We start from the raw sequence: 22,712 nt of genomic DNA on the forward strand, positions 1-22,712 counted from the left end.
ATTCAGTCATTCCTATTTGGGCCATTTGCCCTTCCTTAAGGCTCTCTGCTTTCTGTTGTTGTCGAGTCATTTTCTCGGCATGTCTGACTCTTGATGACCTCATTTGGGGTTTCCTTGGCAAAGATGCTGGAGTGGTTTGCCATTTCCTTCTCCAGTTCATTTTACAGAAGAGGAAACTGAGGCAAACAGGGTAAAGTGACTTGCCCAGGGTTTTACAGTGTCTGAGGCCAGATTTGAACTCAGGAAGATGAATCTTCCTGACTCTAGGTCCAGCACTTTATCTACTGTGCCACCTAGCTCCTCTCTGGGTCTCAGTGCTAGTGCCCACTCAGTACTAGCCTCATGTAGCTCAGGATTTCCAAATTCAAGCCGTTCCCTCCACCAGCAACAGTAATTATAGGAGTATGCCACTATACCTGGCTGATTCTTGGCTACATAGAAGGATTTTTAATGGAATGTTTCTTAGTAACCCCAGTGTCGTATTCCTTTCAAACTGAATAGAGTATGAATCTCTCAAGAAATTCTTTACTGCTATTATTAAAAGAAGTCTTCAAATTACTTTAGTAAAAATGAGGCTTATTTGTTATGGACTTAAAAATGCTACCTATGGTTCAAAATCAGGGAATTAAAATTTCATTTAATGAATTTGGAGATTAGCTCCACATATGTTCACTGGTATGTTTCAACTGATCTTTAATTTTGAATCAGGACATTATGTCTTCTTCCACTTTTAATATGCAATGTTTTCCTATATTTTCATAGCATATTTTATCCAAAGATAGTCATTCATTCTAAAAGGGGTTGTTCATTCAGACATTTATGGAGAGGCAGCTAGGTGTTGTAATCAGGAAGACTTGAGCTCAAATGTGACCTTAGACACTAGCTGGGCAAGTCATTTAAACCTTTCTGCTTCAGTTCCCTCATTTGTAAAATGATCTGGAGAAGGAAATGGCAAACCACTCCAGTATCTTTGCCAAGAAAACCCAAAATAGGGTCATGAAGAGTTGGAAACGACTGAAAAAAGACTGAACAACAAATGGTAAAAACCTTTCCTATCTGGTAGGAGAAAGTAAGTTGTGTGACACTTGCAGTCCATGCCACCTTGCCTCAGGTGACCTGATGCTCCTTCTCCCTCTCCAGATTCCCAAACTATCGCCCATATTGACCTTTTAGCATTTACCAGACCCTTCAAACTGCTTAAGTATGTAGATTCCTGTCCCACTCTTTCCCATTAGTACTTAAAGGAACCTTTACTCCAGGTTGTTGGCCTAGTTCATGACTCCCAGCTCTGACCATGAGCCTGTACTTTTCCTTTCCTCTGTACTTGTGGCCCTGCATCACCCCTTCTGATCCCTTAGTTTGTCATCCCATGTCCACAACCCACTGCTGCTACCTTGACATCACAGCAGCAAGTACTTGTTAAGTTTTCTTGTGGTTATATGGATTGTGTACCCTGAGTTCTTTTTCAAAACCAAGCAATTAAGGAAAGTGAGAGAATTCAGATCTCATGATATTTTTTTGTTTTTTGGTGGCAAACAAATGAGTGTTTATCTGAAGTGTTAAATGCAAGCATCCTCCATGATTTCCTTGTTCAAACCCTCACTTTTATTCTAATGTTAATGACTGAAGAGAAAAGTCAGATTCATCTACTTCCCTTCTCAAAGAGCACTCAGATAAAATGCTTGATGATTTTGATAAATAATGTTATCTTTTGATGAATTGCCAAACTAGATATTGCAGGGATGCATGTGGACTTTGATGTTCCAAATGACCATATCTACCATCTCTTAACACAAAAAAAACCTCAAACCCCCAAACCTATCTAGTGGGATTATGCTTTTCCCACTAGGAGAAGGGACCATGTGCAGTATTAATTATTAATATACCCTGTGTGAAGTTGAACTACAATATTACTGACCTACAGAAACCTGACAGTACCTACATTGGTGATTGATATTAATAGTTGGGATGAGAAACGTAACTTCAGCTGAGATAATAAAACAAGTCTGTGTTTCTGCTTAGGAAGAATTGTATCTTGTCCTGAGAAAGCCAGAGACTGAATTTTTAATGTTCTGTCAATTAGTTTGTTTAGTCTAATTTTCTCTTTAGGGAGGAAAAATACTTGGGTTCATTTTGATTCCATTCCATTTCACCTAATTCATCCATCCATTAAAATATGAAAAGGGAGAGAAGGACAATATGAATTAGACCTTTAAAAATTTTGAGTTCCAACACTTTAAAAAAATTAGAGTTTTTTTTTTAAACCAATGAGTTTTCTTTTGTATTTTGTTGTATTTGGTGCAAAGGCTGTTTAGCTTTGGCTTAAAATACCCCATCTCCTGATATTCAACACAGGGTGATCAAACTAACTGTCTAAGCCATCCAGCCTGAAAACAGTCTTGGACATGTCTCCCTTTTCAGCCTTATGATGGTGAGATGCCCTACATTCATATATCACTTTCATCTTTTATTCAAATTGGTTTCACATCTGCTATCATGTATTTATCATTAGTATCTCTGCTAGGTAGGTTAGACAGGTGTTATTCTTATGGTATAGTGGAAAAAACACTGAACTGGTATTAAGAAGACCTGGAGTCTGGCCTTGGCTCTGTCTCTAATCAGTTGTATTGTCTTAGACACTAACTTCTATGGGCCTTTATTTTCCTTATGTGTAAAATGAGGTTAGATAACCTCTAAGGCTTCTCTCTGTTCTTACATTCTATGATTCCATAATTCTTATTTTACAGATATGAGGAAAAATCCCTAAAAAAAACAACAAACATTTATTAAGTACCTGTTTGCCAGGCAGTATGGTAGGCATACATGAAACAAAACCAAAAATGAAATTACCCTTGTCCTCAAATAATATATTTTATTGGAGGATACAGCATATACCTTGTATATATAACTATATATAAAAGGAATTTAAATGTAAATATGTAAGCATATATACTTGTAAGTATAAGTATATATAAAATGAATCTTAGTTTGTGGTGGGATTAAAGAGGGAGGGTTAGCTAGCAGTTGTTGGGGGTGAAGGGAAAGGGGTATGGTTGGTGCTTTTTGACCTGAGTCTTGAAGGAAAAAGGAGACTCTATAAGGGATGGTGGTAAGGAGTATATTTCAGCATGGTGGATGGCCAGAGCAAAGGTGAGGAAATTGGAGATAGAGTGCCACATATGAAGAAAAACAAGATCGATTTGACTATACCATAGTATATGGGAAGGAAAGTAAGGAATGGAGTCTTAAGATGGTACATTTGGCCTAGATTGTGAAGAACTTCAAAAACCAAATAGGAGTTGTTATTGTATCCTAGAGGCAATTGGGAGCATCTGGATTTTTATGAGTAAGGAAGTGACATAGCCCTTTACTTAAGGCAATTATATTAGCATCTATGGGATAGATGTATAGGAGTGGTGATGGATGCAAGAGGTAATGATGATGCCTTCAGCTAGGTTTGTGGCTCTGTGAGCAGTGAGGAGTCAGATGAGAGGGATATTGTAAAGGCAAAAATGACAAGTCTTGACAACTGGCATGTGGGGTGAGGAAGAGTGATGAGCTGAAGATAATGCTGAATTTTGGGAACCTGGGAGACTGAAATGAGGATGGTGTGCTTGAAAGAAATCAGGAAGTTTTGAAGAAAGGTGAATTGGAAGGGAAGGAAAATGAGTTTGACTTTAGGCATGTTGAATTTGAGATATCTATGGCACATACAATTTGAAATGTTCAATAGGTAGTTGGTGATGCAGTGTTAGAGCTGAGGAGAGACTAAGGTTGGTTGCATAAATCTGGGAGTTATTTGCACCAAGATGAACTTAAATCTATAAGAGCTGATGAGGTCACAAAGTGAGAAGGCAGAGAGAAGAGAGAAGGCCTAGGACAGAGTGATGGAGGACAAAGACAGTTAGTGGACAAGGCATGAGTGATGACCTGACAAAGGAGAGGAGAAGGGGCAGTCAGACAGGTAGGAGAAGAACCAGGAATGAATAATGTCACTAAAACCCAGAGAAGAAAGCATCTTGGAAGAGAAGGTGGTCACCAATATCAAATGCTGCAGAGAGGTTAAAAAGAATGAAGACTGAGGAAAGACCATAACATCTGGCAGTTCACCTCAGCAATTGGGCAGAGATAACAAAAGAGAGGAATGGTCAATGTTGGGAAGGTGTTGGAAAAACGGACACAGTGATGTGAGAGCTATTAATTAGACCAAGCATTCTGGAAAGCAGTTTGGAATTAGGCCAAGAATATGCCATCTCATTATCAGAGACTGGAGGATAGTGAGGCGAACTGAACAAGATTTTGGTGCTAATGGCTTCCATTTTCTCGGTAAGAGGAAGAACCTTCCTTAGCTGATAGAGTTATGGGAAGGTAAGATGTGGAAAATCTGAGAAAGGAAGTTTTGGATTAGCCCTTAAGCTAGAGAACCATTTAAGAAGGAGTAAAACAATTGCCTTGTTATAGTGAGTGCCAGTTAAGGTTAGATAATATAAATTAGCACTTTAACCCTTTAGCTCTGTTGCCTAACTTCATTAACTTTCCATTGCCTATAGAAAAATGTCCAAACTCTCAGTTTGGCATTCAAAAGCCTTCTTCAGTATGACCTCAAAACTATCTTTGTACTTTTATCCCCTATTAATTCTCCTGTTTGTTGAGAAAATCTTAGAATTGTAAGGTATTTCAGAGGATGGCCAGTCCAATCTGTACCTAAAACATGAATTCTTCTCTGCAACCACCTGACTCCATACTGTAGTCATACTGTACTAGTTCATGTTCCCCAAGTCTGTCAGGCTGGGTCCAATGAAATGGGCACCACTAGTCTAGGCATCAGGAGTCTTGGTCCTAGACTTGGTTTTGCCATAATCTTGCTGTGTGACATTGGGCAAGTCACTTAGCTGCTGGGCCACGGTTTCCTCATCTGTAAAATGAGGGTGTTAAATTGAATAATGTCTAAGGTCTCTTCTTACCCACTCTGTCATTGTATGAACCTCTGACTCTTAAGCACCCCCACAGTTTCTCCATTCAGTGCCTTTTCTCATGCTGTTCCTCCTGCTAAAAATGTCCTTCCTTTATATCCCCATCTGTTCAATGTCCTGCTCATTCTTCAAGTCCCTACCCAGATGCTTTCTCCTTGATGCCCTCCCTTCTAAACAGATGTGAACCACCTCATAGGAGCCTCCATAGAAGTTATTTTTAAATTTCTCTTGTGGCACCTAACACAGTAGTCTAGCTTTAAAAATAACTATTTGTGCTCCTGTCTCAGCCCCCATATGAAAGACTGGATACTCTATTATTTAGCTTTGTACCAGCTGCTACCCTCACTCACTCAGATGGCATTTCAGAAAATAGGCTTAATAGAGGTGTTTGTTTCCTTATTACTAGATTTTGTTTTTCTTACCTAAATGATCACTCATTTGCCAAGCTAAATAGATAAATTCCAGTTTTATCAGGGAAGATCCATAAATGTGGTCTTGGCAAAGTCTGTAAAGAAAATCGAACACAAAAGGACCCTTAGTGGATTATTTGCTGGGGTTCTGGCCACCACATATGGTAGGATAAAGCTGGAGAAAGTAAGCTACTTACAAAGTGCACTCGATATAAAGCTTGAGACTTGGAGTTAGGAAGACCAGAATTTGAATCCCTATTGCAGACACTCACTAGCTGAATGACCCTGGGCAAGTCACTTAACTTTAGTTTCCTTCTTTGTAAAAAGGATATAATATCAGCATCTGTTGCGAGGACCAAATGAGTCAGCATATGTAAAGTACTTTGCACATTTTAAAGTGCAATATAAATGCTAGCTGTTATTATCATGATGATGATGATGTGGCAAAGGCAGATTAGAAAGAAAATTCACTATATATACTACCAAGACAGTGTCATAATCAACAGAGACCTGTTCTCAGACTCAGGTAATCTTAATAGTTATATTATTATTACAAATAATTATAAATTTATAAGTATAAATAATGATGGCTAATGTTTATATAGCCCTTACAGTGTGCCAGGCATTGTGTTAAACACTTTACAGATATTATTTCATTTGATCCTCACAGCAGCCCTGGGAAGTAGGTGCTGTTTTATTCCCATTTTACTAATGAGGAAATTGGGGCAAACAGAGGTTAAGTGACTTGCCCAGGGTCACACAGCTAGTAAGTGTCTGAGGCTGGGTTTGAGTTGAGATCTGCCTGATTCCAGGTGCAGGGCTCTAGCCACTGTGTCACTTAGCTGCCCCAGATAGACCTAGGTTGAAGTGCTGCTTTTGACACATACTTTGAGCAAGTCATTTAACCTCTCAGTGTCCCAATGAACTCTCTAAGAATATAAGTTTAGAACTAATTTATATTAGTAAAGGGAGTTTTTCTCACTGGGAATTCCTCATGCCATTGAAATCAAAAGTGTGGCTGGCACTTTGTGCTTGATTCACAAACAACAATATTTGCTTACATTCACTTAAGACATTAATGCTTTATAAATTGTACTTCATGTAATCCTTACAACAACCCTGTGAGGTAGGGACGTTATCCCAATATGACCTGTGAGTATTATTATCCCCATTTTAAAGATGGAGAAACTTAGGCTCAGTGAAGTTAAGTGATTTGTTCAGTCATCTATATGACTTCTGAGAGGCAGAATTTGGGACTGATTACATCATGCTGCTTCTGAAACATGCATTTCTTAGCCTGGCATTTGAGGTTCTCTGGCTCACTCATGGACCGTATATTACAGCCAAACTGGACTGCTGGGATTATATAATTTAGGACTTAAAGGAATGATAAAGATCATATTCACCACATCATTTTACAAATCAGGAAGCAGATCCAGAGGGCAAGTCAATTTTCAGAATCTGAGTTAGAAAGAACTTCAGAGGTTCCTTCTACAAGACCCCTTAATAATTCCTTATCACTTCCAAGATAAAATGCCAACTCTTATGTTTTGGCATTCAAAACCCTTCATAATTTACTCCCCTGCTGCCTTTCTTTAACACGCTTCTTTCCATCCATCGCTTACTCTGGGATCCAGTGACACTAGCCTTCTTGCTGTTTTCCAAACAAGACACTTTTATTTCTTCTGACTGCCCCCTATGCCTGGATTTCTCTCCTTCCTCATTTACCTCCTGGCTTCCCTTGCTTCCTGGGGACCTTTTACAGGAAGCTTTTCTGGATCCTTCTTAATCATAGTACCTTCCCTCTGTTGATTATCCCTAATTTATCCTGTCTTTATCTTGTTTGTACATGTTGTCTCTCTTTAGTACACTGTGAGCGCCTTGAGAGCAGGGACTGTTTTTGGACTGTCTTTATATCCTTAGTGATTAGCATGGTACCTAGTATGCAGAAGGCACTTAATATATGCTTATTGATTGACTGACTTAATCATCATCCACCCTCAGTTTGAAGATATTCCCCACCCCCGCCCAGGCCTGGGATCTTTCTACTTTCTGAGAGAGCTTATTCCATTAAAAAAAAAAAAAACCTGCTCTAATACTCAGAAAGCTTTTCCTCCAAATCTGTCTCTCTGCCACTTTTATACCCTGCTTCTGGCTCTTCCCAGTTTCATTTCACCTAAAGATTTAAGAAGCATGCTGTTTGTGGCTTCATCCAGGTCATGGATAAAGATGTTGAACGATCCAGAGCCACTGCCTCGCCCTGCAGACCTCCATTGAGTAGTTTTAGACTCTCCATGACCCCGTTTGGGGTTTTCTTAGCAAAGATACTGGAGTGGTTTGTCATTTCCTTCTCCAGCTCATTTTGTAGATAAGGAACCAGAGGCAAAAAGGGTTAAGTGACTTGCCCAAGGTTCCACAGCTAGTAAGTATTTGAGCCTGGATTTGAACTCAGGTCTTCTTGACTCCAGGCCCAGCACTCTATCACTGTGCCAGCTAGCTGCACCTCCAAGCTGATAGGAGCACATTAATGATTGACTTTGAGTTCAGCTATTCAGTAATTATCATCTATTCCATCTCTTGCCATCTTGTTTATACGTATAGAGTATGAAGCTTTGTTTTATACTTTTCTAATCTCTTTATTTGTCTATCTATCTTATATATCTGTAGTATGCCCTGATCACATTTTTCTGGCATAAGTCATTCTTGTTGAAGTGGTCTTGACCTGAGAGTGAAGTGAGCATCACTGGCACCCCAGCTTTATAATATATATATATATATATATATATCCTGACCACTGAACCAGTAATTGAGAGATTTGGGGCCCTGGAATACATAGGCAATTGTTGAGGAAATAAAGAAGTCCAGAGAATGAGATGAGCTGGGAATGAAGGAAAGGGAATATGGCTGGGGTCTCCTAAAATGGTAGTTCCCTTGATTAAGAATCTTCATTTTTGTTTTATGACTGCCTTAATTAATCATGTTTCCCCCCAAAGATGATAAAATATATAAAAATTAAAGGAATTAATCATCATGAGAAATACACTATTGAATTCTATCATCTTTCTGAGTTTTTTTCTTCATGAGTCTACCCCCTTTCCATATCATTTTTGGGCCAGTTCTTTTTTGTGAGCGAGAAAAGGGGGACATTGCCAAACTCTCCTGTTCAAATTCATGATCAGAATACCTGTACTTGTACCTTTCCAAGAACTATGATGTTTGATTACACATGTTTATTTCTGTGTTACCATATTTTCCACATATGATGAGATATTTTTCTTTTTTCTTTAACACAGAATTTGGGAAAAAGTAGAACATCAAGTAAAAATGACTTAGGTAAGTAAATGGAAAAGTTTGTGTTTATGTTTGTATACTTGAATATTCTAATCTTGTAATATTCCAGTAGAATTTCTTTGGTCTTGTTGATGTGTGGAGTAAATATTTTTTGATATGTTATCACTAGGCTATCTCCTTGGACCCATTTTTATCAATGACTAAGATGAAGCTGATGGAAAGACACAGGGAACAAAAAATTAGGAAGGCTATCTGATACATTGGGTCACAGAATCAAGTTCAAAAGCCACCTAAGGCGAAGTACCTTGCCCAGTGTTGTCATCCTGCTTGACAGCATCAGCCCCAGAATGGGAACCCTTTTCTCTCTCTCCTCACTCCCAATATAGTCCTTTCTTCTCCTTATCATGCTCTCTCTCCTGTGCACTGCACTGCCCAGGTAAGGGATGAGCCTATGTATATGGATAGACCCTTACTTTTCACTGAAAGACTTTCCATGACAATTTGGTGGTTTTAAAACCTTTGTTCCTTACAAGTTTTTGCAATGAAGGTATAGGATGGGTTCTGATCCTTTCCTTCAAGCTTCTTTTTCTTTTTTTTTCATTTCCTTCTCTTCTGCTCTGTTTCCTTTTCTTGGCCAAGTGTCCTCTTTATTATTTATTTTATTCTCTTTATTGCTTATTTGTTTACATTTATTACTTTATATTTATTGCTTACTTATATTTATTATTTACTTTATTATTTATTTTAGTCTCTGTGTTAAATTTCTTTTACTTTCTTCTTTGTGTCTTCCCTTTCCCTTTCTAGAATGTCATTACTATCCTCATCAAGATACTTCTCATATCTTTTCCTGGTGGAAAAGCCACGGCAGTGTGTTTTGAGTTGTTGCAGCTTTTAAAGTAAATAGGATGGAATGACTTGAGAAAGGCAGCATGACATGGTAGAAGTAACACTGGTCCTGAATTAGTATTCTACCTCTGTGACTGTATGCTTTCTGTTACCTTTCTTCTCTGGTCCATTCCAGCTTTAGACCTGTAATCCTATGAGTACAGGAAAAATGATGAAGTAAATAGCAGAGTTATCCCATTTGGTTCTGTTCCTTGGGTGGCTACTGAGTGGGGATTTAGAGTTAGAAGATAAAGTGCAGAGTGTACATGATAAGGGCTCTTATTTAAGTGAAACCTGAGGGCCGCTATCAGAAGTGATGGGATAAAATTGAAGAATGCCATAGCATGAAGGCACTTACTTTCTCCAATAATTATCCAAAAACAGTGATTATTCTTCCTAGAGTATTGTCAAATCGATAAGCCTGTGTTAAGTTTTGTTTTGTTTTTTACCATGCACTCAGCATTGTATTAAATTCTGGGAAGACAAATACAAACTGAAAGATAGTCTCTGCCCTCAAGGAGTTTATATATACATATATATATATATATATATATATATATATATATATATATATATATATTTTTTTTTATAAGCAATTGGGGTTAAGTAACTTGCTCAAGGTTACACGGCCAGGTGTTTCTGGGTGGATGCTAAGTGTCTGAGCCCAGATTCGATCCCCCAGGTCATCCCGACACTGGGGCTGGTGTTACTGCTCTTAGTTACTGTGCTACTTGGCCGCCCCAAGGAGCTTATATTCTAATGAGGGAATGCCTAAAAAAGGAGACACATAAAAGGAAGATGAAATGCTGTGGGTGAGGGAGGTGGGTAGTCAGGAAGTTACCAGGGCCACTGTAGAGGAAGGCAGAATAAGGAGCATAGCCTAGAAAGGAATGAAGTCATGGCTGTCCTGGGCCTTTGCCTGAAAATGGTGGTTCTAGAAGGACAGGAGCCATAGCAACTGAGATGTGAATGAAGGCCAAGGTTGGGGCGTGCTTCCAGGGTGAAGAGGTTTCTGGGACAGGGGAGAGGGTAGAGAAAGTCTGTCAGGGTCATGAGTGGGACCTGAAGAGGAAGAATATTTCAGCATTTGAATTATTTTTGAAAAAAAAAAAACATTCCATACTAACTTAGTTTTTCCCCCCAAGTATAGGGAGACTCAAATGACCCATAAGCCCTTTCACATAATGAATTTCACTGAGGTTATAACTGGGTTCCATCAAGTTGTACATAAAGGTAGTTGCCAGAATGTTTCTTACTTACCAATGTTGCTCAAGTACCCTGCCATGTACATAAGAAAGGAAACACAAAATCTTTGGAAAACAGAAGCAGCAGCATTCATAGGAGTATAGATGTAGCGTTGGAAGGAACTTTTAAAGGTCTAAGTTAGCCTAAATGAGGCTAACTTAGCATCGTCATTTTATTGAAGAAAAAAACTGAGGTTGGGGGAAGTTAAGTAATTTGCCCAAGGTTATGCAGCTAGGAAGTATATCAAATGGAATTTGAACCCCAGCCTTCTCTGAGCCCACATCCAGCTGCCTATTACTGATGATGCTTCTCCTTGCTGACCCTGTAGAAATGGTGGCATCCAACATATAGACAGTAGCTCACATGTATAAAGAAAGCAATTTGCTATTTCAGAGTTATCTCCTTTGATGAACACAACTGTCATGGATGTAGGACAAAGAGTAGCATGATCATTTTGCAGAGGAGAAAATAGAGGCGCAAGAGCATATCTCATCACAAAAGGTGGCTGGTCTGTTTGCTAAGATGGTCAGGCTTTGCTGAATGGAAGTTGGCACACTTGGAGCTATGGATCTGAGATAACATTTCAGTTCTAACTTTAAAAAAATTTTAAAAAGGGACAGTACCCATGTAGATTTATATATTTTAATATCTAGACATTATATTATGTGTATACATATAATCCATGGTATCTAAATAACTTAAATTTGTACTGCAGATTTAACAGGGAATAATGGGTCATTTCCTATCTTTGTATACCTTTGTATTAAGTGTCTTGCATCATTGTGGACAATAAGATGGGTGTTGAGTTGAATAAAGAACCTGTATGTATTTACATATAGCTATCAACATGGAATTTTCCCGTATTAAATTTTTATTAGGTTTTCATCTGAGACCATTTGGGGGCAATGTTTAGAATTTAGATTAGAATTTTATATGCAAAACAGCAAATGGAGCAGTTGGCTGGTAGAACTGCAGAACAATAAAAGACAGCTCAATAAAATTATATCTCAAGCAGTATTATTGTACCCAGTCAGGCTGAGCTGGGGTGGGCCAGTCTTGTCATCCACTGACACCAAGTCTGACTTGTTGTACCCACCTCTCTTTTCATTGGGTTTGTAAGAAGAGAGAATGGGAAAGCCTATTCAGGTCATAGAAGGGAAGAGGGAGAAAGAGAAAGGCAAAAGCTAGCTTTTACTGTATGGAGGAATGTGGCCCAAGGTCTGTACTGTTGAAAGGGAGGTAACCAGTTCCCGAAAGGAGATACACAAAGCCCCCTGGGTTTAGGGGTAACATTGTACCACTGCAGAGCAGAAACTCCTTGAGGACAGGGACTTTTCTATTTGTATAGGCCCTGGCATGGTGCCTGGTCAATAAGTACTCAGTCATGGCATTTTGGTTTGTTGGTTGATTTCTACATGATCAGATTAAAGGCTGACAGTGTCTAATTGTATTTCTCTGTTCTGCCAGCCAGAGCAGCTATCTCAACCAGCAGGGACCTAGTGACTAATTACTGAGCTCTCACTTTCTAGCACAAAGGACTTTTCTCCTTCTAGGCAAGTAGACCCATCTTATCCAGGCATTTCAGTTGGCAGGCAAATACCATCAGGGTTATTTTAGATGTGCTTTATGCAACATTTCCTCCTTAAACACCAAGTACTGACACATTTTTATATTGCTGCTTTCATGGAGATAATACTTAATCCTGACTACCTGACTTCTGGGAGATCTCAGGGATTATAGAGATCTTTGTGAAACATTTCCAATGCTTAGGGAGATAGGAACAACATACCACTATTATTTAGTGGCAATATACCTCAGGTTATCTCAAAGATTCCTGGAGTGCCTAGCTTGGGGATTATATGGCAACTGTTGTAATTTTCCAGGCTCACATTGAATTCTGGTGAGTTTCCAGAAAATTGCAGATAATTGTAGATTCCACATGAACACACACATCGTTGGATGTGTTGGATGACACAGTCAGAAGGAAGTGAACAATCACCTCCCCCCCCTGAGTATAGGAATATTGTTTCCTTGTTGCTGTGCTCCCTTTAGTTTACCCATTGGAAGTTTGCAAGAACATTGTAAGGCTATAATTTTACAAGAATTCTGATTACATAAAGCAGCTAGTTAGGTGGCGCAGTGAGTAGCTAGAGCAATAGACTTGGAGTCAGGAAGTCCTGAGTTCAAATCCTGTCTCAGATACTTATTGGCTGTGTGACCTTGAACAAGTAAATCTTCTCTCAGCCTCAGTTTCCTCATTTGCAAATTGAAGTTAACAATAGCACCTGCCTCCTAGGGTTGTTGTAGGTATTAAATGAGATAACATTTGTAAAGTGTTTTTATAAACCACCTTTTAGATTTATTCTAATAGTTATTGCTTTCCTGCCTGGTGCCTTGTGCTGTTTTCCTACTTGTCACATTTACCCTGGCAATGGGGAGAAAAAACCAACAACCCACTTAATATTCCTATTTTCTGATTCACAGACTTAAAAGAAGTTGTATTTGTCATCCAGAGTCAAAGTAATTCTTTTCATGCAGAGAGAGCAAAGCAATTAGAGCAAAACATCTTAAAACAGGCTGCTGATCTTACCCAGGTAGGCAGAAACCACGAGAAGTGAATGTTTGTTCTGCATGTGGTTGTAGATGTGTGGGTTTTCTGCAACACTTGTTCTTTCGTATATGTTCGGCTCTCATTAAAATGTCTGGATTGATATATATTGTGTTCACTTAGTCCTGGGTGTTTACTCTTTAAAATTTTCCACTTTATCACCACTGCTTTTAGTATGACTACACTCTGAAATGTATATATATATATAAAGAGAATGCTGGGTTTGAATTTTGGCATGAAGTATAGTACAGGGAAGTAGAAAAGAATTTTTAGAAAGGAAAATATAAAAATTGGATAATGGAATTCAGAATATTTAGCATTTCATTCATAGTATTACATGTTTGAGATAAAATTTGAATTTATTTTGGTGACATGATTATTTTTATTTCCTGTAATTTTTTAATTAGCTTTAATTGGTCTTTGTGATTTAATTATAATTTAATTTGTAATTTAGGGCCAGAATACCTCCCCTGATAAATCTTCCCCTAGCCTTGCCTTTGGATCAGCCAATTAATCCATAAACATTTATTAAATGCCTACAATGTGCCAGCTCTGGGGATACAAAAGGAGCAAAAGACAGCCTCTGCCCTCAAGGAGTTTATAATCCAATGGGACTAGTACATGAACACAGGGAAAAAGTCCACTAAACTTGAAGAAGGAGAGATGATATGCCACTGATACTCCATGATTCCTTTAGTTCAGTTTATCCTTTGGTATAGAGGAATAATTAAGACTATGGTGATGATTACATGACAGATATGGGCAAGCTTACCCTACTTGGGGAGGCTAGGTGATGCCATAGCACAGAGTGCCGGGCCTAGAAGCAGCAAGACCTGAGTTCCAATTGGACCTCAGACATTTACTAGTTGTGTAATCCTGGTAATTCACTTAACCTTTGTCTGCTTTAGTTTCTTCAACTCTGTAGTGGGGATCATAATAGCACTTAACACCCCGGATTGCTGTGAGGATCAAATGAGATAATATTTGTAAATTTCTCAGCATATAGTAAGCTTGGCACAAAGTTGACACTATGTAAATGGTAGTTGCCATAATAATAATAATAATGCTATTATTATTATTAATCATGATTACTTCTTTCAACCAGTTATAACTTGTCCATTTGGCACAGGATCACAAAATGTCTATTTTTGTGTTATTCTGCAAGGAACATACACACTCACATATATCATTTGTGGGGTCAGACCTATGATTTCACTGGTCTAGGAAACTTCTGGTGAGGAAAGTTCCTCTACTGAAACATGTCAGCACCTTCTCTGCAACTTTATAGTCTTAGAGTTGCCCGGGGCCCTAAGAGGTTAAGTCCAAAGTCAGAGAGGTTTGTGTCAGAGGGGAGACTTGAACCCAGTTCTTAGAGATTCCCATATTGGTTCTTAGTCCATTGTGTCGAAATGTCTCCATTAATAGTAAAGATACTTTTTTTTACACTTGGCTGAAGTTCTACAGAATAATACCCCTGCACTGCTGTTCTCTTTCAAGAGGATACTGAATTTGAGTACCAAAGAACTCTTTTGCAAAGGAAATACATATCCCAATAGAGGCTCTTCTTTGGTGATTGGGGTGGTGGCAAGAAGGAAGAGGATGCTGTATGAAAAAACGAGCAGTCTGGGTGACTTGATTTATACAAAGGACAATGAATAATGGCTGTACTTAATGCTTAACATCTTCTCAAGTTGTTTCATAGTTAGGTAATTAGTAAGTGTTGAATGAATAAAAATATGGTCTTGTTTAACCTCATGACCTCTGTAAGTTATTGAGACCCATGGAAGGTGTAGGAAGTATTTCTCAGGCCACAGAAGCCTCTAGATTAGCTGTCTCCTATTATCTATATACCGTACTACCCATGACTGTACTTTAAAGGGAAAGAAGAATTCCTGACCACAGTTAAGACTTTGATTATCATCAGGAATAGAGATGGGGGAAGCAGGATTAATTTATTATTATTAATTTATTATTAGTGATTAATTTCTTTCTATTATAAACCTGAAAAACAAACAACTCATTTTAGGTGAGCCTTCCATATCGCCTCCCAGTAAACGTTCACCTTTTCATTTGAGCTGTTAAGGAGTAACCAGCCTGGCTGGTGTGGGTCACTTTTCCTTTCATTTTCCCACCCTGTTCTCTAGGGGGAAAGGTAGACATTAAGGAGAAGAGGGAGAAACCAGTAGCCTGGATAATTTGCAAATTGCATCTAATCAAGAGTTCACAGAACTGAATTGAGTTCACTTTATTGTCCTTACCTCTAAGGAAAAATTCCTTGATTGACAATAACATTGATAGGCAGCTTTACTTTTCTTATCTGCATTATCTCTGTGCTGGTAGGGGCCACAGATAGTGAATCTCAGCTCCTTACCTTTCCAGCATGTACTAGAAACACCCTTTTCCTTCTTGGTTAGGCAGAATGGTATTTTATCTTCATCCAACTTTTTAGATTATGAATTCCACTCCCTCTCCCCTCCCCCCCACTTTCCCCATTTAATGCATAACCATAATACTCAGGTGTGTGTGTTACAGAGAATAATTCAGAGTTGGCCACATTCATTGTATTTTATCAGAAGAAATACAGGTATTATTCTTTTTAATAATATCTCGAGTTAGCTCCCTTAGGATAATGTATTTAGAGCTAGATGAGACTTAAGACCTCACCAAATCCATTCTCCTTATTTTACAGATAAGGAAACTGAGGGAGGCTCAGAAAGATTAAATGATTTGCCTAAGATTGCAAAGTCAGTATTTGACCTCAGATCCTCTCTCTCCAAATCTAGAACTCTTTCTTCTATACCTTGCTGCATCCTAAGTAGAACTGCTGTTTGAAAGTTCAGATTGGGAGAAAGGATGCAGAGTAGTTTTAGAATGAATTCTGGTAGTGTTGCTTGGTGGATAGCGTGCTAGAGCTGGAGTCTTGAAGTCATGGGTTCACATCCGGTCCCTGACACTCATTTGCTGTGTGACAAGAAGTTGTTTATCCTTTCTGAGCCTCACTTGCTTCATCTGTAAAATGGGGATTAGTAATCCCTGTAGTACCTACCTAAAAGAGTTACCATGAGGCTCAAATGAGATGATGTGTGTATAAATTGCTACATAAATGGCAGTAATTACTATTACTAGAAAAATTAGACATGAGCCAAAAATAAAGGCAAGTAATTCTGTAAGATAATTTGGGAACAAACCTCTAAATTACTTTCTAATGTTTTTTTTCTTGACTTCTAAACATTTACTTATGGACCAAAGACTTATCTTTAACTGAACCATTTATTGTTGCTTAAGTGTACTTCCTATCTCCACACCATTTCTGTTGCCATTTATATATGTCCTTAAAATGCTCTTTTCCATCATATCTATTTATTTATAACCTACCCACCCATTTAAGCCCCTTTCCCTACCACCTCACCCTACAATGATTCTCTGAGCTGCTCACATGGCACTTGTATGTTCCCTTGAATTTTTGATGATCTTTTCACACGCCTCTAGTCTAGTGATTGAATCTCTTTATTCCCTGCAGCAACCAGCACACAAGTCATTTCCTTTTTTATTCTTTTTGGGTCCAGATTTTTGATTTTCTCATTCTCTTGACCTTCCTGTTTGGAGACACTTTCCCTTCATTCAGATCTGCAACTCCTTTACCATTTAATAACCTTAGGCAGTTAAATAGCCTGAGAGAAGAGAGATTAAGAGACTTGCAGAAGGGTCACCCTGCCAGTACATGTCACATGCCAGTCTTCCTGACTCTAAGGCCACCAACTCTTTGTACCCCAGGCTGTGTTCCCTCTCTGGTAGATAGGGAATGCCCAATCAGTGTTTTTGAAAGATTGTCAGGATAATTACAAATGGTTGCAAAAAGCAGATTCTAAATTAGCTCTTTACTTCATTTTGCCTTCTAACAGTTTCTTAAATATCAAAGTGGAATTTATACACCATATGTCAAAGGCCACTATAAACTAATATTGCCTCTTTAGTCAAGAATTTGTATATGTATTTATGGTATTTACAATGTATTATTGTTTTTGAAAAATTTTCATCCTTAACTTAGAAAATAGTCTGTTTGTTTTAAATGGGATTGGTAATTTGTAATGATTCCTCCTAGGTGCTTTTTGTGTAAAAAATGCAGAATATATGTTTCTTTCTATACCTTTCCTTTTAAAGTTATTGCTTGTAATTTGCTTAATTGCATTTTGAAATTCAGATTGCCACTAGGTGGCAATATTGGTTTTTAAAATTTAAAGAAATGTAATTCCTGCTTATTATTAAACGATAATAATTTGCTACTACCCCCTTCCCTCCTTTCCCTCTCCCCTCGGCATTTAACATCTGTGCTAGTGAATGGGACTAGGATTAATTATAAGGTTACCACTATTTAAATATTAACTATCTCTTTATCCTTTGCTTTAATGACTATTTTAATTCTAAAATTGTTTCCCAATAAGAAAGTCCAGTATAAAGATTTAAACAGTTATGATAGGACATTCTTAATTTGCTCAGAGGGACTTAGAAGATCTGGTAGATTTACTTTTGGCAGACAGGGCTAAATTTTCAGTGGCTCCTAGAATATTAGAGATAAGACCATAGGGAAAATGCAGTTTAATGCCCCTCTCTCCTCCCCTCCCCTTTTTATTGTGAAGGTGATTTTGAGGCCCAAACAATTTAGATGATTCATGTAAGTCACATAGCTAGTGAGTGGAGGGGATTGGACCAGAATACAATTTTTCCTGACTCTCCATTCATTCAGTACTTTAAGCTAGGGGTTCTTAAGCTTTTTGGCTTTAGGACCCCTTTGCACTCTTAAACATTATTGAGGATATCTCCCACCAGGAACTTTTGTTTATGTGGGTTATGTGTATTAACATTTACCATATTAGAAATTAAAGCATTTTAGTATTATTATAAAAATGATTTTGACTTTGCAGATGCCCTAAAAGGATACTAGGGACCCCCAGGGATCCCTGTCCCACACACTGAGAACAATTCTAAACAATGCATTTTAAAAATCAGAATGACTTTTTATTACTTTAGATCTACTTGGTATTAGAGAAATGGATTGGTGTTTGAGTCTGGGGGTGTGCCTGATGCTAAGAAATTATATATAAACATTGTATACTACTAACTGCATTTTTAGATAACTGGTTCCCAGAAGTTTGCCACTGCTCAATGTTTTCACTGACCTTGTTAAGTTGTGCTTGAATACAAGAATCTGGCAGCATTCAAGCATGTAGAATTTTGTCATTTCTGTGTTTCCTCATCCTCTTGCATCTACCCTCATTGCCTTGGCAAATTATTACCTACTTCTCCTTTGCCTTAAGGATGCTCTCTGATTAAAAGCACAAATGTCTTCCATTCTTACAACAGGACTATAAAGACTGTGCCCAAAGGAAGGTTCTATCTGTAATTGGTTGTAATATTCTGCACAAAGTAGAGAGATGATGCAATTTACCTTTCTTCCTTTTCAGAAAAGTTTTGTTCATTATGTTTTATTTCCTGTAGCCATTTTCTGAAAGTAAAGAATGAATTAAGAGAGCAGGATAAGAGACTTGAAATTGTGGTCATATAATAAATCTTGCTTTGGAGAAGCTGTGATCTCATCAACATGGCCTATCTCTCCACCAAGAGAAAGAGCAATGCTTCTATACCTTGTTAGCCAGTGTAATTCTTGTCCATGTTTTTCCATAACTCCTCCATAGATAATAATCTAAGTTAAGAACATGTCTTGACTGACCATCCTGTGCCAAGGATTATGTAGTGGTAGAACTTTTTAAAGTGATTCTTTGCCTCTCAAAGGAATTTATTGTCTATTTGCAGAGACAAAGCTTATGCCTATACAAGCAATATTAAAGATGATTATGAAGTAATAGATAATTAGGCACAAAATATTATTGCAAACCAAGTCTAGAATTTATTCAGTGTTTTTCTTAAGAACCTACAAATGATATTTATGAAGAGAAGACAATTCTTGTTTTGGGGAAAAAATATGAGACCAAATACATACTTCTATGCACATTTAAGACACAAAGGAACATATTTAAAAGTATAAAGTTATATGGGAATAACTGTAAACATTGTTGTTAAAAGCCAGGAAAGGGAGGACAGTGTGGTACAGTGGAATGAGTGTGGTTTTAAAGTCGGTGCGAATCCTGGTCACACCTGTGTGACCTTGGGCAAGTTTCTTGATTTCTCTGGGCCTTAGTTCTTCATTCGTAAAAAGGGTTTGAACTAAATAACCCCTGAGTCCTCTTCCAGCTCTGAATCTATAATCCTATGAAAAAGTCAGATGGAGTTACCTAGGGAGTGCCATGAGGTTCTTCCTTGGCCTTGTTCCAGTCAAAATTTTGGCATTAATTAGGATGGATATGTAAATAGCATGATTATCAGATGTTCAGATGACAACAGGAGGAGGATCTGTGAGTATTTTGGAAGTCACACTTGGAGTCCAAAAAGAGATGAACAGACTAGAATAAAGCTGATGTTTGTTGTTCCCCAGCACATTTTCTCAGGTTAGGAGTAGTGACGAGGGGACTTGTGTTTGTCTGAGTGTCTTATTGTGTGCATGTGGCACCAGCTAGCAGTGGTGGGAATGTATGCTGGCTGTGCAAATCAGATGGATTCAAATTCTGGATTGCCCAAAGAATGATCATAAAGACCCACCCCATTTCCTTTAATGCCCATGACTCTCTTGGGTACTCTCCTCTCCAGATGTTCAGGTATTAGTCCTGGATGGCCTGATTTTCTTTATCATTGGTATGTTTTGCACACACTTAGTCCAAGCTCCAGGGCAGAAGCCCTTCTGGCGTCCTCTCAATGGTCCTCCTATGCTTATCTGTCCTATAACATACATAATAGCTAGCATTTATGTAGTGCTTTAAGGTTTGCCAAGTGCTTTATATATGTTGTCTCATTTGATAATTTTGCCATGCAGATAAGAAAGGGAAGGAAGAAAAGAAGGAAAGGAAGGAAAGTAGGGAAAGAAGGAAGAGAAGGAAGGAAAGAAGGCATGGAAGGAAGAGGAAAGAGGGAAGAGAAGAAAGGAAAGAATAAAGAGAAGGAAGAAAAAGAAGGAAGGAAATGAGGAAAAGAAGCAGGGGAAGAAGGAAGGAAGAAAAGGAGGGAGAGAGGGAGTACTTATTATGTACCAGGGATACAACCAGATGAAAAAAAGACAGTCCTTGCCCTCAAGGAACTTACATTCTAATGGGGAACAGGGAATGAAGGTACCCAGCAGGAGCATGATTTTGAAGTTTGGAAACTGGGGTGATTAGAGTTGGGGTCTGACCTGAGCCTGTCTTCAAATTGGAGACTCTAGACTGATGGGAGAAGGGGGCAGATCTTACTCAAATATCTTAGGGATATTTGAGGTTAAGAAGACCACAGACATGGTTAGATGTTCCAGGGTAGGATAGCAGCAGAGGCATGGTTTTGAAGTCCAGAAGAGAGGTTGACGTGAAGAGCCATTGTTCGTGTGTGTTCATGTGGATACACCCTGGAGCAAATATTACCACTGCCCAAGCTTTACTATGTTTGTGGGAAATCACTTTGTAAGTTATATTGCTATAGGAATATGTTTTATTAGAATATTTAAAGTAGCTTCAACGTTTGGGGACTCCAATATGACCTTGACTCTTTTTATTTGAACTTTTAAAAGTTTCTAAGGTCAGTTTTTTTAATAAGAATTTTCATGTTTTAGTGGTCATATCATCACCCATAAGCCACAAAGCACTACTTTTGTGTATGTCCTGCGCTATATTGAGGTTCAGAAGCTCCCTGTGAGATACTAGACACTTCTTTAAGATTTGTCAAACCAGTAGCCAAAAGTCTCCCCTATGATGTGATAATTTTTCCTTTAGCCTTATCAGACTCCTTGTCTAGTCCCAACTTAAACTTAGAGTAAATAATAAGTTTGGAGCATTATGGTCAACAAATATGAAAACCATTGTTCTGGTCCAGGGAGGGTCAAGATCAAGGAATTTTAGGCAGCCATGTTCATGTTTGTGGGCTGGGGGAGAAAAGATAGAACACAATATATGAAGGTGGTATGCCATTTTGAGAACCTTAAGCTTGGCCTTGTGTAGTGCACTCTAGTGAGAAAAACTCAGGGCAGCTAGGTGGCACATTGGATAGAGTGCTGGACCTGGAGTCAGGAAGACCTGAATGCAAATTCAGCCTCAGACAAGTAATTGCTACGTGGCCCAAGGCAAGTTGGCAAGGAGGTGGCACGGTGGATAGCACATGTTGACTGGAGTCAGGAAGACTCCTCTTCCTGAGTTAAAATTTGACTTCAGATACTTCCTAGCTGTGTGACCCCAGGCAAGTCAAATATTACCCTTCTTTGCCTCAGTTTCTTCATCTGTAAAATGAACTGAAGAAGGAAATGGCAAACCACTGTAGTATCTTTGCCAAGAAAATGCCAAATGGAGTCATGAAAAGTCAGACACAACTGAAAAATGACACAACAGCAACAATCAGGGCCAATCACTTAACTTGTTTGCCTCAGTTTCCTTATCTGTAAAATGAGGATAATAATATTATCTGTCAGGGTTGTTGTGAGGTTCAAATGAGATATTTTTTAAAGTGCTTACCATGGTTCCTGGCATGTTGTAGGCTCTATATAAATATTCAAGTCTTGCTTCTGACCAATACTGGCTATGGGACCCTCAGCAAGACACTTAAAATCTGTGTCCTAGGATGCTCTCTCTCTAAGATTATAGGCTGCATTTCAGGTCCTGATAGATATATTTGTAGAGGAAATTTCCTATAGGAATGGAATCACTGGTCCAGAATGCCACCCCCCAAGTAAATCAGGGTTAAAACAGGGTTTCTTAATTTTTTTTTTGGTGTCATGGACCCCATTGGCAATCTGGAGGAGTCTGTGGACCTCTTCTGAGAATGATGTTTTTTTAAGTAATTCAAAGAAATGCTAAATTTCATTTAGGGGTTAGTAAAAATAAAGATGTATTTTTTCCCATTCAAGTTCAGGGACCCCCTGTTATTTATCAATGGGTTCACCCTAGGTTAAGAAACCCTGGCTTAAAGGAGTAAATAGGGTAATATTAACACAATGAGGGTGATGCGTGGCCAAAGTATCAGTTTTGGCTTGGAGGCCCAGGAGAAGTAATTCAGGGTAGAGGAGTACTTGGAGAAAGATGGAGGTAGGTTTTAGGGAATCAAGCATTGTTTTGCATTATTAGCCTTTGGGTAACCATGAATTATATGTAAACTTCTTGTGCATCCAACAAATTCAGTTTGTTTCTCCTTCTCTCTCTCTCTCTCTCTCTCTCTCTCTCTCTCTCTCTCTCT

The 22,712-nt window shown here is 38.4% G+C and overlaps 1 protein-coding gene across 1 annotated transcript in view; it reads left to right on the forward strand.

The window, feature by feature from the left end:
- Positions 1-22,712, forward strand: part of B3GLCT (beta 3-glucosyltransferase) — a 127,357-nt gene that overhangs the window by 27,826 nt on the left and 76,819 nt on the right. The window contains exons 3-4 of the mRNA XM_069080270.1: positions 8,677-8,716; positions 13,289-13,398. Coding sequence (XP_068936371.1) covers positions 8,677-8,716; positions 13,289-13,398 — 150 coding nt within the window. The remainder of the gene's footprint in view (positions 1-8,676; positions 8,717-13,288; positions 13,399-22,712) is intronic.

The sequence above is a fragment of the Petaurus breviceps genome, unplaced genomic scaffold (genome assembly GCF_028583685.1).
Source record: "Petaurus breviceps papuanus isolate PSGF00001 unplaced genomic scaffold, PetGlider_PUasm1.0 91133, whole genome shotgun sequence".
Classification (NCBI taxonomy): domain Eukaryota; kingdom Metazoa; phylum Chordata; class Mammalia; order Diprotodontia; family Petauridae; genus Petaurus; species Petaurus breviceps.